Source organism: Helianthus annuus, chromosome 9, assembly GCF_002127325.2.
Source record: "Helianthus annuus cultivar XRQ/B chromosome 9, HanXRQr2.0-SUNRISE, whole genome shotgun sequence".
Classification (NCBI taxonomy): domain Eukaryota; kingdom Viridiplantae; phylum Streptophyta; class Magnoliopsida; order Asterales; family Asteraceae; genus Helianthus; species Helianthus annuus.
This window is the reverse complement of record NC_035441.2, coordinates 111,262,785-111,276,791: the sequence shown is the minus strand read 5'-3', so window position 1 is coordinate 111,276,791 and position 14,007 is coordinate 111,262,785. Positions and strand designations below refer to the sequence as shown.

The 14,007-nt window shown below is 38.3% G+C and overlaps 2 protein-coding genes across 2 annotated transcripts; both read right to left on the bottom strand.

Annotated features, from left to right (window-relative positions):
• Nucleotides 1-608: 608 nt before the first annotated feature.
• On the bottom strand, nucleotides 609-4,875 carry LOC110895825 (glutaminyl-peptide cyclotransferase). Its single transcript, XM_022143192.2, has 11 exons — nucleotides 4,462-4,875; nucleotides 4,227-4,283; nucleotides 3,663-3,698; nucleotides 3,491-3,555; nucleotides 2,768-2,831; nucleotides 2,556-2,673; nucleotides 1,742-1,839; nucleotides 1,570-1,640; nucleotides 1,467-1,494; nucleotides 1,294-1,345; nucleotides 609-998 (listed from the first exon to the last, which is right to left on the bottom strand). The coding sequence occupies exons 1-11, from the start codon at nucleotides 4,858-4,860 to the stop codon at nucleotides 889-891; spliced, it is 1,098 nt and encodes a 365-aa protein (XP_021998884.1). The 5' UTR covers nucleotides 4,861-4,875; the 3' UTR covers nucleotides 609-888.
• An 892-nt stretch (nucleotides 4,876-5,767) lies between these two features.
• On the bottom strand, nucleotides 5,768-7,567 carry LOC110895826 (40S ribosomal protein S10-1). The gene is made up of 5 exons (XM_022143193.2): nucleotides 7,437-7,567; nucleotides 7,306-7,354; nucleotides 6,355-6,634; nucleotides 6,115-6,253; nucleotides 5,768-6,003 (listed from the first exon to the last, which is right to left on the bottom strand). Exons 1-5 carry the CDS (start codon nucleotides 7,437-7,439, stop codon nucleotides 5,920-5,922), a joined length of 555 nt encoding a protein of 184 aa, XP_021998885.1. The 5' UTR covers nucleotides 7,440-7,567; the 3' UTR covers nucleotides 5,768-5,919.
• Nucleotides 7,568-14,007: the final 6,440 nt, after the last annotated feature.

Sequence of the window (14,007 nt, the reverse complement as noted above, 5' to 3'; positions counted from 1 at the left end):
TTTACAGCCCTAGTGATGAAGCTCCTAAATCCAATCTATTGCCCAACATAAGATGAAGCAACTATTGAGGCTTACACTGCACTAGAAGAAAATTTACAGTGGGGAATTAGGTCTATTCTATAGTTGCTATCTTATTAATTCTGATTAATCCCAATTAATTCCGATTAATCGCTAGCCCCCACCCCACCGCCCGACTAGCGACTACTTCAACACTGCTTGCCAATGTTACCATTCGCCTTAATGTGCATTATGGTCCCATACCTTCCACAACAACTGTAGGAGGTATTGGTGAAGTTCTTAAAGAACCTGCTAGTGGGTTTCATACTAGAATTAGTTAGTTGTATGAAATTTTAAGTCAACAACGTATAGAAAGAATATGTACATGTATAAGGATGATAAATTGATACCGACTCTTATCCCCAAATTCTCTTTTCTCCTATTCTGAGTTTTCGAGTCACTAATTTCCCCAAATAACCATTCTTCATTTTCTGGTTCTTCAGGACTGCCACTGTGAATTAGTCTCGGATATCCATCCGCACCACAACACTCTAACCAGGCTTGTGCCACATTATGATTTACTTGTACATGGAATGGAAGCTTAATGCCAGTAAGTGTAAACCATACACTGGCTTAAGACTCTTTGGTCTAAGAGGAATTACGGTTCGGTTCAAATCGACTGACAATTAATTTGTACTACAGAATAATCACTACTTAATATATCCAAAGCTTCTTCCTAGTTTTCTGATCTAAGCGACTAAGATCCTCAAGTGTAACATAATTTCTACTCAAATAACAAAAAATATAAGACATGATATATAAACGATAAAATCGAGGCTGTATAGGATTCCATATATCATTGTTCATTGTTCATTCTTTACTTCACTTCCTTTAAAAATGAGCAGGGGGAGTCAAGCAGAGGCGTTCTACAGGTGCCTGCAACGGTTTCCTTAGCGGCTGCAGCTTGATCTCGTATAGCTTCGGCCAAAGTTTCCCAGTCACTGAAACAAATCATATGTTCAACAGTTGAAATTAGAGGTAATACAATGGGTGGGTGAGTTAATGGGTCGACTCGAGACATTTATAACAATCAGTGTGTCAAATATGAGTTAACAAAAAAAAAAATCCAATAATCATCTGAGATATCGAATATAATGAGTTTGAAAGTTACAAGCGTCAGAAATACACTTTGGTGACTTTCAACACGTTTGAACAACTTTTTAAATAATTTCTGATTTTACCCATTTGATCCGATAGGGACAAACATAACCCAAATCGACTCTGTTGAAAGCTTACCAAAAAGTCGTTTCTTATCTTCATCCCATGCTATCCCGTTCAACACGTCAATCTTTCAATCAGCAAAGATTCAACCAAAGTTAATTACGAAAGCGAAAATTAAACGGCAACTATAACTTTCATAACTTAATAACATGAAGCGACAATCAGTTCGTGAACGAACATATGCTTACTTTATGTCCAGCTGATAGTAATTCCGCTCTGAAAAAAAAAAATTGATAAAGATATAATTAGTTAAATCATATATGCAACAACTGAAAACGATGATGAAGGTACCTCAATTCTGGAAGAAGAACCCATCCAATCACCGACCCGTCTACAGGTGAGATTCTAGCTATGCAATCACTCTGAAAAAAAAATATATTGTCCGTTTCATACGGTGAAAATAGCATATCACAAACATTAGTGGAAGAATACAAGTGTTCATGTATATAAATATTATATGTACCTGCCAAATGTTTGCCCAAACTTCATTGTTTATGTACTCTAGTTCGTTTAGGTTATGCACTTCATGGCCTTTATATTTTACAACATGTTCTTTCATGGCTGCGCTAACGAGAAAATGAAGATTAAATAATGAAAGAAATTAAACACTATTATAGATTTGTCCACTTATTCTTATGTGAAATCATGGTTTTAAAAAACGGTTGAGGCGTGCGCCTCAAGGCGCGCCTCGACGCGAAACGCCCAAAAAACGATTCAGGGGGTTTCTATTGTACGTGCGCCTCAGAGAGGCTGAGGCACTAAAAAGGTTGTGCCTCAGGTGCGCCTCAGGGGTTTTTGATATTTGTTTTTGATGTTTTTGTGTCAATTTCAAGCAATTTATGTCTTTTTTATGTGTGTTTTTGATGAATTTGATGATGAATTTAGTTAGTATTATTATTATTTTTTAAGATATATAATTTTATATATATTTTTTAATTCCGCCTCGGGCTTACGCCTAGGTTCGCCTCGAGGCTTGCGCCTCGTGTGACGAAGGGAAAACGCCTCGAAACCCGTTTTCGTTTTTTTAAAACTTGTGTGAAATGACTATAATGCCCCTGTTATTATTAAAAGCTAATTAAATTAACAGGGGCATTATGGTCATTTCACATAAAACTAACAGAATAAGTGGACGGGGTTAGTAGGGTGGGTCCAATTGTTACAAAAGTGAAAGTACTGGTACTGTTTACGCAATTTTTAAACTAATGGACTGTAATGGTTATTTTCAACAAACCACATGGACGAAAAAACGTAATTAACTCTTAATTTAATCGTTGAACCTTTCATTGTTCGCGGGTTGAGATGATATAAGGAAGACGATCCATCACTTCCAAAGAGTATTTTCCCATCGGTTGCTAATCCCCAGCCGTCTTTCATACCATGAGTAAAAGTTTTTACCTGCAATGGATATTAAGTTGTAAGATGCTAAGCAAGTAATTAAAAGAAATGAAAATGAAGACGAAATATGCACGGATATAGGTGAAGTGCAAACTTTGGTTAAATTATATCGGTCGTATATGAAACCAGTGTTCCTCAACCAAGTCACTTGATACAACCTACAAAGGGATAAGATTTTTACATCAACAAAAGAAGCCATAAACAATGAAAGCAAAAGGTATAGCTAGTTTTCTATTTGATCTAGAATTCTTTTTATTTAAGTTTTATTCTCCTATATAATAATATCTTGCTTGAGTATTATATACCAGCTAGGAACCAAAAAACACATATTAAAGCAAATAGATAATTTTCTAGTGCGACTGTGTACCGGATCACAAATACACGTTGAAATTAAAAAAAATAGAGTTAAATGCCATTTTAGTCCCTGTGGTTTAGGTCAATTTGCCAGTTTAGTACAAAGGTTTCATTTTTTGCCTGTGGGTCCAAAAAGGTTTCACCGTTGCCATTGTAGTCCACTGGGTTAACTTCATCCATTTTTTCTGTTAACGAGAAGGGCAATTCGGTCATTTTATATGTAATTATGTTAACTAGAAGGGCAATTCGACCATATAAAATGACCGCATTGCCCTTCTCGTTAACATAAAAAATGGATGAAGTTAACCCAGTGGACTAAAATGGCAACGGTGAGATATAAGTAGCTTGCAAAAGATCCAGCTTTATTAGACAAGCTTGAATAATGTACACAAATATGAACTCATATAATAGCATAGTGGTTGCATAGTACTTCAGATACGAATACGAATACGAAAACGATTACCTTTTACCCAAAAGAGTTAGACCCTCTCCAAAATATTCATATTCCATGTTTTGCAATATTTTGACCTGGGAACACAAAGAACAGAATCAACAGCTTTATTTGAACAAACATACACGATAAAACTCTAGTATATGTATAACAAATATGGTTTATCAAGTGAAATGCAATGTACCTTTCCGGTCTGAAGATCCACTTCCCTAACGGATGACTGGAATCGGAAAATAAAAATGTTACCGAAGGATTCACACATGAAGTAAAAGCTAAAAACATATAGTTAATACTAAAGTGTGAATAGTAAGAGTGCCATGTAAGATGAAGAAAGAAAAAGACATTGAAAACAGTATGTGTCTGTAATCACCATCCAAAACATGAGATGAGCGTATTCAGTTCACATAACATCCGACCAATATTGTCGGTTTTGCCCACATGGTGTTCACCGTTATGTTTTTGGTTGTCCAAGTGGAGACTTCTCAAGAGGTTACTTCCACCCAATACGCGCAAAACGTGTTGGTGTTATTTAAGTTCGGACATTTCTTATAAACAGGCATCTCTCCTCTGGACAGAACGATGCGAGATTTGAAACATTACAGTTGATCTCGAGAGCTAGCTACTTGTCAGTGTTGAGCACATTCAAAATTATATACAATATTGTATAACTGTAAAGCTCAACATCTTAAATTAAGTATGAAACAAAAAGCATGTAAAATCTACCAATTTGATAAGAATCGAAACTCACACGTCCATTGAGTCCGGTCGACTCCAACAATGTATCATTGCCTCCATACAAAAGCCCCTGAAAACATCCAGACATTACATCAAACACTTGGTAGACATCATACTTCCAAACCAACCAATCTCTCAATTCCCAAAAAAAACAACTGTTTTCCACTTCTAACAACTTACAACAATTTATAATAAACCAATCAAGATCAACTTAGTAACAAATTTCGTAAACAAATAAACAGAGAGACCTGTGTGAAAGCAGCAGGATCGTGAGGGAACTCGTTGACGACCTCAATGGAGTAAATTTGGGCAGAAACAACAGCATCGGATCGGAAGGAGGACCATGTGTTCCAGGAAAGTACGATCACGGCAACTGCCGATAAAACTGAAACAAGAATAAGGGTCTTTCTGGTTCGAAAGGGAGAATTAGAAGAAGTATGCATTGTGGGTTGTTGTTGTTGTTGTTGGGGTTTGAAGTGGTTAGATCGTTTACCAGCGGCTTTCTTTCTCAAGGAAACACCACCGGCCATGAAATTGAAATTGAAATGGAGTTGGACATTTGACTTGTGAGGTGGGGGGAGAGACGATCTGATTTGGGGGTTGGTGAATAGTGGTAAACGGCACCAATGGATGTAATTGTGAAGCATTGTTGAAAACTGAATCGGTTTGGTCAACTTTGGTCAAACCGGTTTGGGTTATAAACTCATTCGGGTGAAAAATATTCGAACCTTATTCAAATTGGTGTAGGTCGGGTTGAAACTGGTTTGGGACATAAACCAGTATTTAAAAAAAAGGGTCAGGTTGAAACCGGTTTGGGTGACGAGAGGCCAAAGGGGGAACCAGTATACAAACTGGTGGTTTGAGTTGGATTGAAACAAATTTGTTGTGCAAGTCAGGTCGAATTTTCAAATCGGTATTTTTATCCATCTCTACTTCCATGTTTTACTTGTCAAACAACTAAGGGCTTGTAGCCTAGTTGAAACATCGTTGAGGGTTTTAGTGTATGTTAATCATTCTAAAAAAGTGAATAAAAAAACCTTAAACAAGATGGGTAGCTTTGATGGGTAAGGAGTGCCGTTCGGGTTGAGTAGTCGGGTTTCCAGATTTTCTTAATCGGTTTTTGGGTTTCGGTAATCAGGTATATTTGGGTCGGGTTCTTCAGTAATCGGCTTTGACCAGGAAGCCATGGTAGCCTCACCTTTTTGCAGTTTGCTCTACATGCACCTTGCTCTAGCCGGGCTTCTTAAGACACAGGTTTTACCCCTTTATCCTAACTTTTGCTCTCCTAAACTAAGTTCCAGAAATAGTCCTAGTTACAGCATTAAAAGCGAACCATAAACGTAATAAGCATGTACCCATGTCCACACTGCAGGTCCAAACACATCAGCAGACTGTATTTTAGTCAAAAGTAGGGTTTCATTAAAACACAAGTAGTAACAAATGCTACTTGTTCACAAACCACATGTAAAACACACCACATAATGAAACTCTGTAACAATAATCTAGTCACAAGAGAACAAAACCCATGATTTAGGATAAGCTAAAAAAACAAAGTAATTCAGCAGAACAATATGTGATCAACAATAAACAAAATCCAAGATTCAACAAAATCACTAGATAACAAAACTCAAGTACTATAACAGTAACATAAAAGTGATTCCAGACATTTTCAAATTCAACAAACAAAAACCAGTAGACTATAACGTTTAAGAGAAGCTTGAGCTTGGTGGTGCACCGCCTCCAAAGCCGCCACCTCCACGCCCAAAGCTAGGCCTTCCACCAGCACCACCCTACATATGACAATATACCACAAACTAAAGTCAACAACAGTACCATCAAATTCAACCAAACAATGTAAGTACACAACAAAAACATAAAACATGCTAGATAAATAACATTACCCTGTTAAAAGCAGGCTGGTAATCAGCTGGAGCTCCGCCCTTATCAGCACCAAACTCACCGGGAGGCCCTCTTGGACCACCACGATAACCATCACGGTCACCGAATCTTGGCCTATCGCCTTCAAATCTAGGAGGACCACTGCGAATTCAATCATAAACACAACAACAGATTAGCACCACACAGACCAAACAAATTCAACTAAAATAATAATAAAAACATTCTCCACTTAATATTATTACCGTGGGCGGTCACCAGGAGGTCCACCGGAAGGACGTCCAAGAGGCTTAGCTGATTTCTTCAAAGTGGCAGGAACAATGTCAGATGGAAGATTCAAGTAAGTTCTGAGAAACTCGATCCCGTCATTGGTCAAATACCAGTAGTAATGCATCCAAGCGAATGTCTCCTTCACATACTCCTTCGATTTGAAGCTCTGCATGAGCTTAATCACCTGCAGATTTGGTACATCGATTTCGGGATGCTTCGCCAAATTGTAATCCTTCTTAGCAAAGCAAACACCCTCTGCACAACAATTAATCGTCAATAACAAACTGAAATAAAATACGCCTGCTCAATCAATGCAATCGATAAAATGAGTTGTTATGTTTACAAAACAACATCTTCTGTATATAAACATGAGGACTGGGGAGAGTAGATAGCAAACATAACTAACATGATGAGCTAACAACTAACAAACTCAAAGCAGCAAAACTAACTCTATACAAATATACAATATATACACTAATAATATCAAACTAGTGACTAAAATCAGGTATGCTTGCTCAATCAATGTAATAAATAGAATGATTTGTTATATTTACTATACAGGCATCCTACAGACATGAAGAGAGTAAATAGCAAACATAACAAACATGATGAGCTAACAACTAACAAACTCAAAACTGCCTAACTTACTCTATACAAACATATTCAATATATACAATATATACACTAATAACAACAAATCACCATAACACGGATGAGATTCGTATAAACATTCGTAATCTACATGCTCTGTACAACAATTAGTTGTATATTACCATTAATCACCATAAATAGTATGAGATTCGTGTAAAAACTAGTAATCTACATGCTCTGTACAACAATTATTTATCGATAACAATGAATCGCCATAAAAAATAAGAGATTCGTGTAAACATTAGTAATCTACATGAACAGAGGGAGATTTAGACCTTGAAAGAGGTATTTGGAGATTGCCTTACGGTTCTTGTCGGGGATGATCTGGAGAAACACGAAATTGAGATGTTGATTTGAGTACTGATAGCAGGAAAACGGAAGAGAATGAAGGATGAAGGTTACTTACCATGCTGCTTGGAAATGGATGGGCGGAGAGGATAGGGTTTGGTGTGGCTGCACTTGTTGTAGCAGAAGAAGAAGAAACCCTAGACTGGTATGTGTGTAAATAATGGACTATTTAATGACAATGGGCCGAAGTTGAAGCCCATTTCTCGTGACCCAAACTATAACTTTATTTTTCAATTTAAAATTACCCGTTGTATCATTCAGTTATTTCTCACCGTTCAATTTCAACTTAAAATTATGTTGCATCATTCAATTATTTTTCACCGTTCAATAAAGTAAAAAATGTGAAAAGATTAAGTAACATGTTATTCACCTTCCAAATTTGAAACACATACTGATACATATCCAATTGACCTAACGTGTCAAATTAACTCATTTCCTGTTGATGATCCTAGACCCATGACCCAGTCAAATGACCCAACTAATTGCAGTCAAATGGCTCAATTAATTGCAGTTCTGACCCAGTCAAAAGACCCAGTTAACTGCAACTTTAATCAAGGGGGAAACTGATGTAATGTGTGGACATGTTAATGGGCAGTTACTTAGTATTTTGTGTCTTTAAATAAGTTGTTTAAGGTAAGAATAAGGTGTCTTGGATATTTTGTTTGTATTGTGATCTCTGATTAGAATTTAGGAGACTAGCCCCTCTCGAATCGGGCCAACTATCGTGTTTGTTCTTGTTTCAATTTAATAAGATTTTCAGTATCTATCATTTGGTTCCATTGCCGAGAAACCTGATGGTGCAGACCCAGAGCAACCAGGTTGGAGGCAGCGAAATATTTTATGATTCAGAAAAACTTGATTCCTTGTTATCTCTGAAGAATGATATTGCAGCGATTACGGAAGCTTGGCTAGCAAAACAAACACAGTTAACCAAGGAACCCGAAGATGACCCTCTGTGCCTCATTGCACCCTCAAACAAACATCAACCATCACTAACAATCACACCAGTTCTACGAGTACCCTTTCCCATGTTCTTTACAACCACGCCCCTACAAGGGACATACTTTCCAACAGCTCCCGTATCACCAAACGCATCATCACCAACTTCAACCAGGTGTCGCAATGACCTGCCAAATCAATATGGGATGGCACAAAGTTTTGTTTTCGACACCGGTCAACAAGAAACTCACAACTTTGCTACTTGCCATCATCTCTCCATCGAACCGTTTAAGGAATAACTAATGATTTGGACAGATCAATTTTCGTCAAATCGACTTGAGGACAAGTCGGTTTTCTGGGCGGGATGTATTGATACATATCCAACTGACCTAATGGGTCAAATTAACCCATTTCCTGTTGATGATCCTAGACCCATAACCCAGTCAAATGACCTCAACTAATTGCAGTCAAATGGCTCAATTAATTGCAGTTCTAACCCGGTCAAAATACCCAATTAACTGCAACTTTAATCAAGGGGGAAACTGATGTAATGTGGGGACATGTTAATGGGCAGTTACTTAGTATCTTGTGTCTTTAAATAAGTTGTTTAAGGTGAGAATAAGGTGTCTTGGATATTTTGTTTGTATTGTGATCTCTGATCAGAATTTAGGATACTAGCCCCTCTCGAATCGGGCCAACTATCGTGTTTGTTCTTGTTTCAATTTAATAAGATTTTCAGTGTCTATCACATACAAACTTGTACACAAATTTGAAACACAGATAAAATCTATACGAGTATTCACAACAAAACCTTTATTCTATTATAATTATATATGCTAACAAACACAATCGTTAAGGGTTCTAATATTCAGTTGGTTAACATTCAGTGTAAGTCCTTCATCCTTCCACATAATCGAGATTAGTTAGAGGTTTCTCCCTCCACATAGACGGGATTAGCTGGAGAATTGAACACGTGTCGTCACATAATTGGACATAAATTTTCGGGGTGTTACACTACCTCCATGCATGACTATATATGACTTGGACTAAAAAATTATAAATATCTATATGTTTATATACCTCAGAACCGAATCATAACATCAATCAAACACATGGTTGAAAGTTATGCATTATGGTAATTTTCATCTTGGCTTAAGTTCCTCAAATTATGGATTCTAATGGGTGATTCTGTACCCTTGAAAACATGACCAACGTAGTGTCCATATGAGTACTTTTAAGACAAGATGTACTTTCTTGCAATATACATACTTTCATACTACTTTAAACCCCTAGTCTAACTCAACACCAGACTCCATAACTCACACGCCTTCGTTTCCCCTTGTAGGGTGACCTCGGCATTCCCCAAATTCTCAAGACTCTTCACTCACGTTTTTGGAAGCTTTTGCAAACCATGAGTATATGTGACCCCTTTTATTTTAAACGCCCTTTGGGTGTAACATACATAAACTATCAAAATTCACTTTTATACATGCAATCACAATATTCAATCAACCAATCCAATTATACATGCTATTATGTTATGCTTCGGATACATGCATGCTAGAATCCATTCTTACACTATACTTGTCATTAACTTCGCGAGCTTACCTTTACATGTATAGCGCTATAGGAGTTGCACACCGCCCGTTTGATGGGTCATTATTAAGTATTCAATCGTTTAACGGTCTTGTTCATTGCGATGGCAAGATTACGCTAGTGGACACTTTGGGTTGACTTGTATTTGTTGCATGCTAGCCTTGTATTCTATGCCTTAGTATACATTTTATGCCATGTTTGGATTGAATCAATCTTTTATTAAGTATGCTAGTGTCAAACTTGTATGCTCGCCAACGCTTTATGTGTTGACCGTTACTTTAACATATGTTGCAGGAATTTGATGATGAGATGTTCCAAGAAATCAACCCGGATGGACTTAGAAACGCACGATTTTAATTTATTGTATTTCCTTTTATGTCGTTGTGATCAAACTTGCTAGATGTTGTACTTTTATCTTTCAAAACAATGTAATTCGCTTAGGCTTGGAATGAAATGAAATTCGATTTATTTAAATATTTTCACATTTAGTCAAGTTATGAAGTCTCGAGCAGTCTCGTTTTCGTCTCACTCCGATGATTCCGTCATCGGTTGGGGTGTGACACTTATATTTGAAATCTCGAGTTACTGACTCTTTTTATGTTTATGTTCGCGTTTGTTTTGGTATGATCGTGTTTTGCTTTCGAGATGTAGAGGCGATGATCCTTTGGTGAGCCGTCTGCGTGATGTTTTTGTCGATCTGTTTGGTTTAGATCTTTAGTTTTTGTTTCAGTCGTAATTTGTTATGAGAATGCAACAACGATGATATGTGGTTGAGCCCTGTATATGATTTGTTAGCTTGAAATCTTTAAACAAGTATTTGGGTTTTGTTTGTTATGTGGCTGAGCATTGGTTGAATCAGATTCTTTTCTCGGAATGTTGGTGCAATGATGTGTGTTTGAGCACGGTAGTAGTCTGCATAATGCTGTGGCGGATCTATTTGGTTCAGATCTTTGGTATTTTTGGTTGTTTTAGGTGGACGTTGATGTCCTAATGCTGAGCCGATGATATGTGGTTTGTTAAGTTAGAGCATTTAATCACGTTTTGGGTATGTGTTGGCTATGTGGTGGATCGTCGCTTAAGTCAAAGACCTTTATCCGAATGTAAGGGCGATGATATTTGCTTGAGCTCTATATACGATGAGTTCTGATGTTAACCTTTAATCCGGTTTTTTGGGTGTGTGTTGGTTATGCGGCTGATCATTGGTTGAATAGGAGACCTTTCTCTGAATGCAAGGGCGATGATATGTGCTTCAGCCCTATTTATTATGACGTTTACTTTTAATCGGGTTTTTGGGTATGTATTGGTTGTGCGTCTGACCATTGCTTAAATCGGAGAACTTTCTCCGAATGTAAGGACGATGGTGTGTGCCTCGCCCTATAGATGATGAATTCTGATGTTACCATTAGTGGGCTATTTTGATATGTAGTTGTGGTGGACCTAAGCATTATTTGAATCTGAGTTTGTTCTCATAATGCCGAGGTGATGATGCGTATATGAGCTGCATCTATGATACATTTGCAAGCAACCTATAATTGGTTTTGCATATTTCTGGTTGTTACGTACCTAAACCTGTTTTTCGTGTTGCTTATCTTTTGAAGTGTATTTGTTAGTGGTTGTGAACCTTTGGTGAGCCATTGGTCTGCCATCTTACGAGGAATTAGAGTCGGCTCAACTAATGTTAGAAGGTGATGATTATGTTCTTTAATTTAGGCATTTGAGATGGCTTAGAACAAGCAACCACGCCTATTTTAATATGAGCCTATCTTCACTTGTTTAGCTAATTAAATAAGTATAATCAGCACAATTAACAAAGATGAAAGAATTATATACTAATAAAACATAAACTCAATGAACAGTAATACTAATAAAACATAAACTCAATGAACAGTAATTTTGAGTTTATTTTTTATTAGTATATTCAATTAATTAAGAATATATTCAATAATGGGGCGGGGTTGTAACGTGGGTTGAGTACAAACGCCCAAGTCACCATCCCGGGTGGGCTTGGGTTTCGGCGTAGCCCCTTGGGCAGGGGTTTCAGCCAGGGCGATGGGCGGGGCTATCAAGATGACATGGCGGGATCTCATTGGCCAAGACAAGACAAGTAGCTGTTTGGGCTAGCCGTTGGCCAACGGCTATGTGTTAAAAAAAGATCTAGTAAATATTATAATATGGGGTATGGGGCGTAGGTTGTGGCGTGGGTTGGGTACAAATGCCCAAGTCACCACCCCGGGTGGGCTTGGGTTTCGGCGTGGCCCCTTGGGCGGGGGTTTCAGCCCGGGCGTTGGGCGGGGCTATCAAGATGACATGGCGGGATCTCATTGGCCAAGACAAGTAGCCGTTTGGGCTAGCCGTTGGCCAACGGCTATGTGTTAAAAAAGATTTAAGAATTATTAGAATATGGGGTATGGGGCGAAGGTTGTGGCGTGGGTTGGGTATAAACGTCCAAATCACCACCCCGGGTGGGCTTGGGTTTCGGCGTGGCCTCTTGGGCGGGGGTTTTAGCCCGGGCGTTGGGCGGGGCTATCAAGATGACATGGCGGGATCTCATTGGCCAAGACAAGTAGCCGTTTGGGCTAGCCGTTGGCCAACGGCTATGTGTTAAAAAAAGATCTAGGAAATATTAGAATATGGGCTATGGGGCGTGGGTTGTGGCGTGGGTTGGGTACAAACGCCCAAATCACCACCCCGGGTGGGTTTGGGTTTCGGCGTAGCCTCTTGGGTGGGGGTTTCAGCCCGGGCGTTGGGCTGGGCTATCAAGATGACATGGTGGGATCTCATTGGCCAAGACAAGTAGCCGTTTGGGCTAGCCGTTGGCCAACGGCTATGTGTTTAAAAAAAATATCAATTCACTATAAATACTCACACTTCTATTCATTTTTTACCACAACTACTCCACCTCTTCTATAATGATCTCTATCTTATTTAAAAAAAAAAAAATTCTCATCCCCCACAATACGAAAAAATGAATCCTCATAATCGAGGTTTTGACCCGAAAAATCCGTGGGCATTCCAAGAAACACCTAGCCCAGCATCCAATCGTCCAATTGCTCCCTTTTTAATGCACTCCACGATGCCGGATATGACTGGTTACGCATCGTTTATCTTGAATCGTTTGAAGAATGATGTCAGTCAGTGTGTGTATAAAAGGTAATCTAAACTGTGCAATTACTTGTATTGCTACGTTGTTACAGGATTTTATGAGCTCGGTACCAATCGGTACCGAAAATACCGTTACCGAAATCCCCAAAAGTATGTATCGGTACCGAATATACCTGGTACGGTACGGTTCGGTACCGGTTGGTACTGGTACAACACCGGTATTTGAGGGTAAAAATCGGTGAACACCGGTGCCGAACCGGTACCGAAAATACGTTACGTTTTAATTCGGGCTACTTTTTGTTATTTGACATGTTTTGTCATTCTTATAGAACGATTTGGTTTAGCGCGCCGCAACGCGCGCGCATGGAAACAACTAGTTAAACATGATAACAAATTGTTCATGGTAGCATAGAACATGGTAGTTTTTATGAAAAATAAAATTACTATTATAAAATATCAGTAAGCACTAGCATTCATGTGAAAAAATCATGGATTGGTTTAAGTATGTCTGATTTGTGTATATGTCTGTTTGTATAACATATATTTATTTACGAGTAAATTACAAGTTTTGTCCTTTATCTTTACATCAAATTTCAGGCGCTGTCCTTTAGCCAAAAAGTTGACAGGCGGTGTCCTTTATGTTGCCAAATCTTGCAAGTTTTGTCCTTTTAGCCAAACCCAGTTAGATTTTTTGGTTAAATCTGGTCATGTGCCTTGCACATGAGGCTATTATTGTCATTTCACCTCTTCAGGGACTGTTTTGTAAAACAACTTGTGTTTAGGGACTAGGTTGCAATGAAATGAAAAATAAAATAAATATAATCTCTCCCTCTCTCAAACTGAAAGTCCTTCTCTCTCTCTAAACTTATACGGTTCCTCTCTCTCTAACAATATCTGAAGTGGCGAGGACAGTGAAGGTCCCTCTCTCTCTTCTCTCTCTCTTTAAAACAATCTGAATGGATGACGGCCGTGAAGGGTGGTTGTGGTGGGTT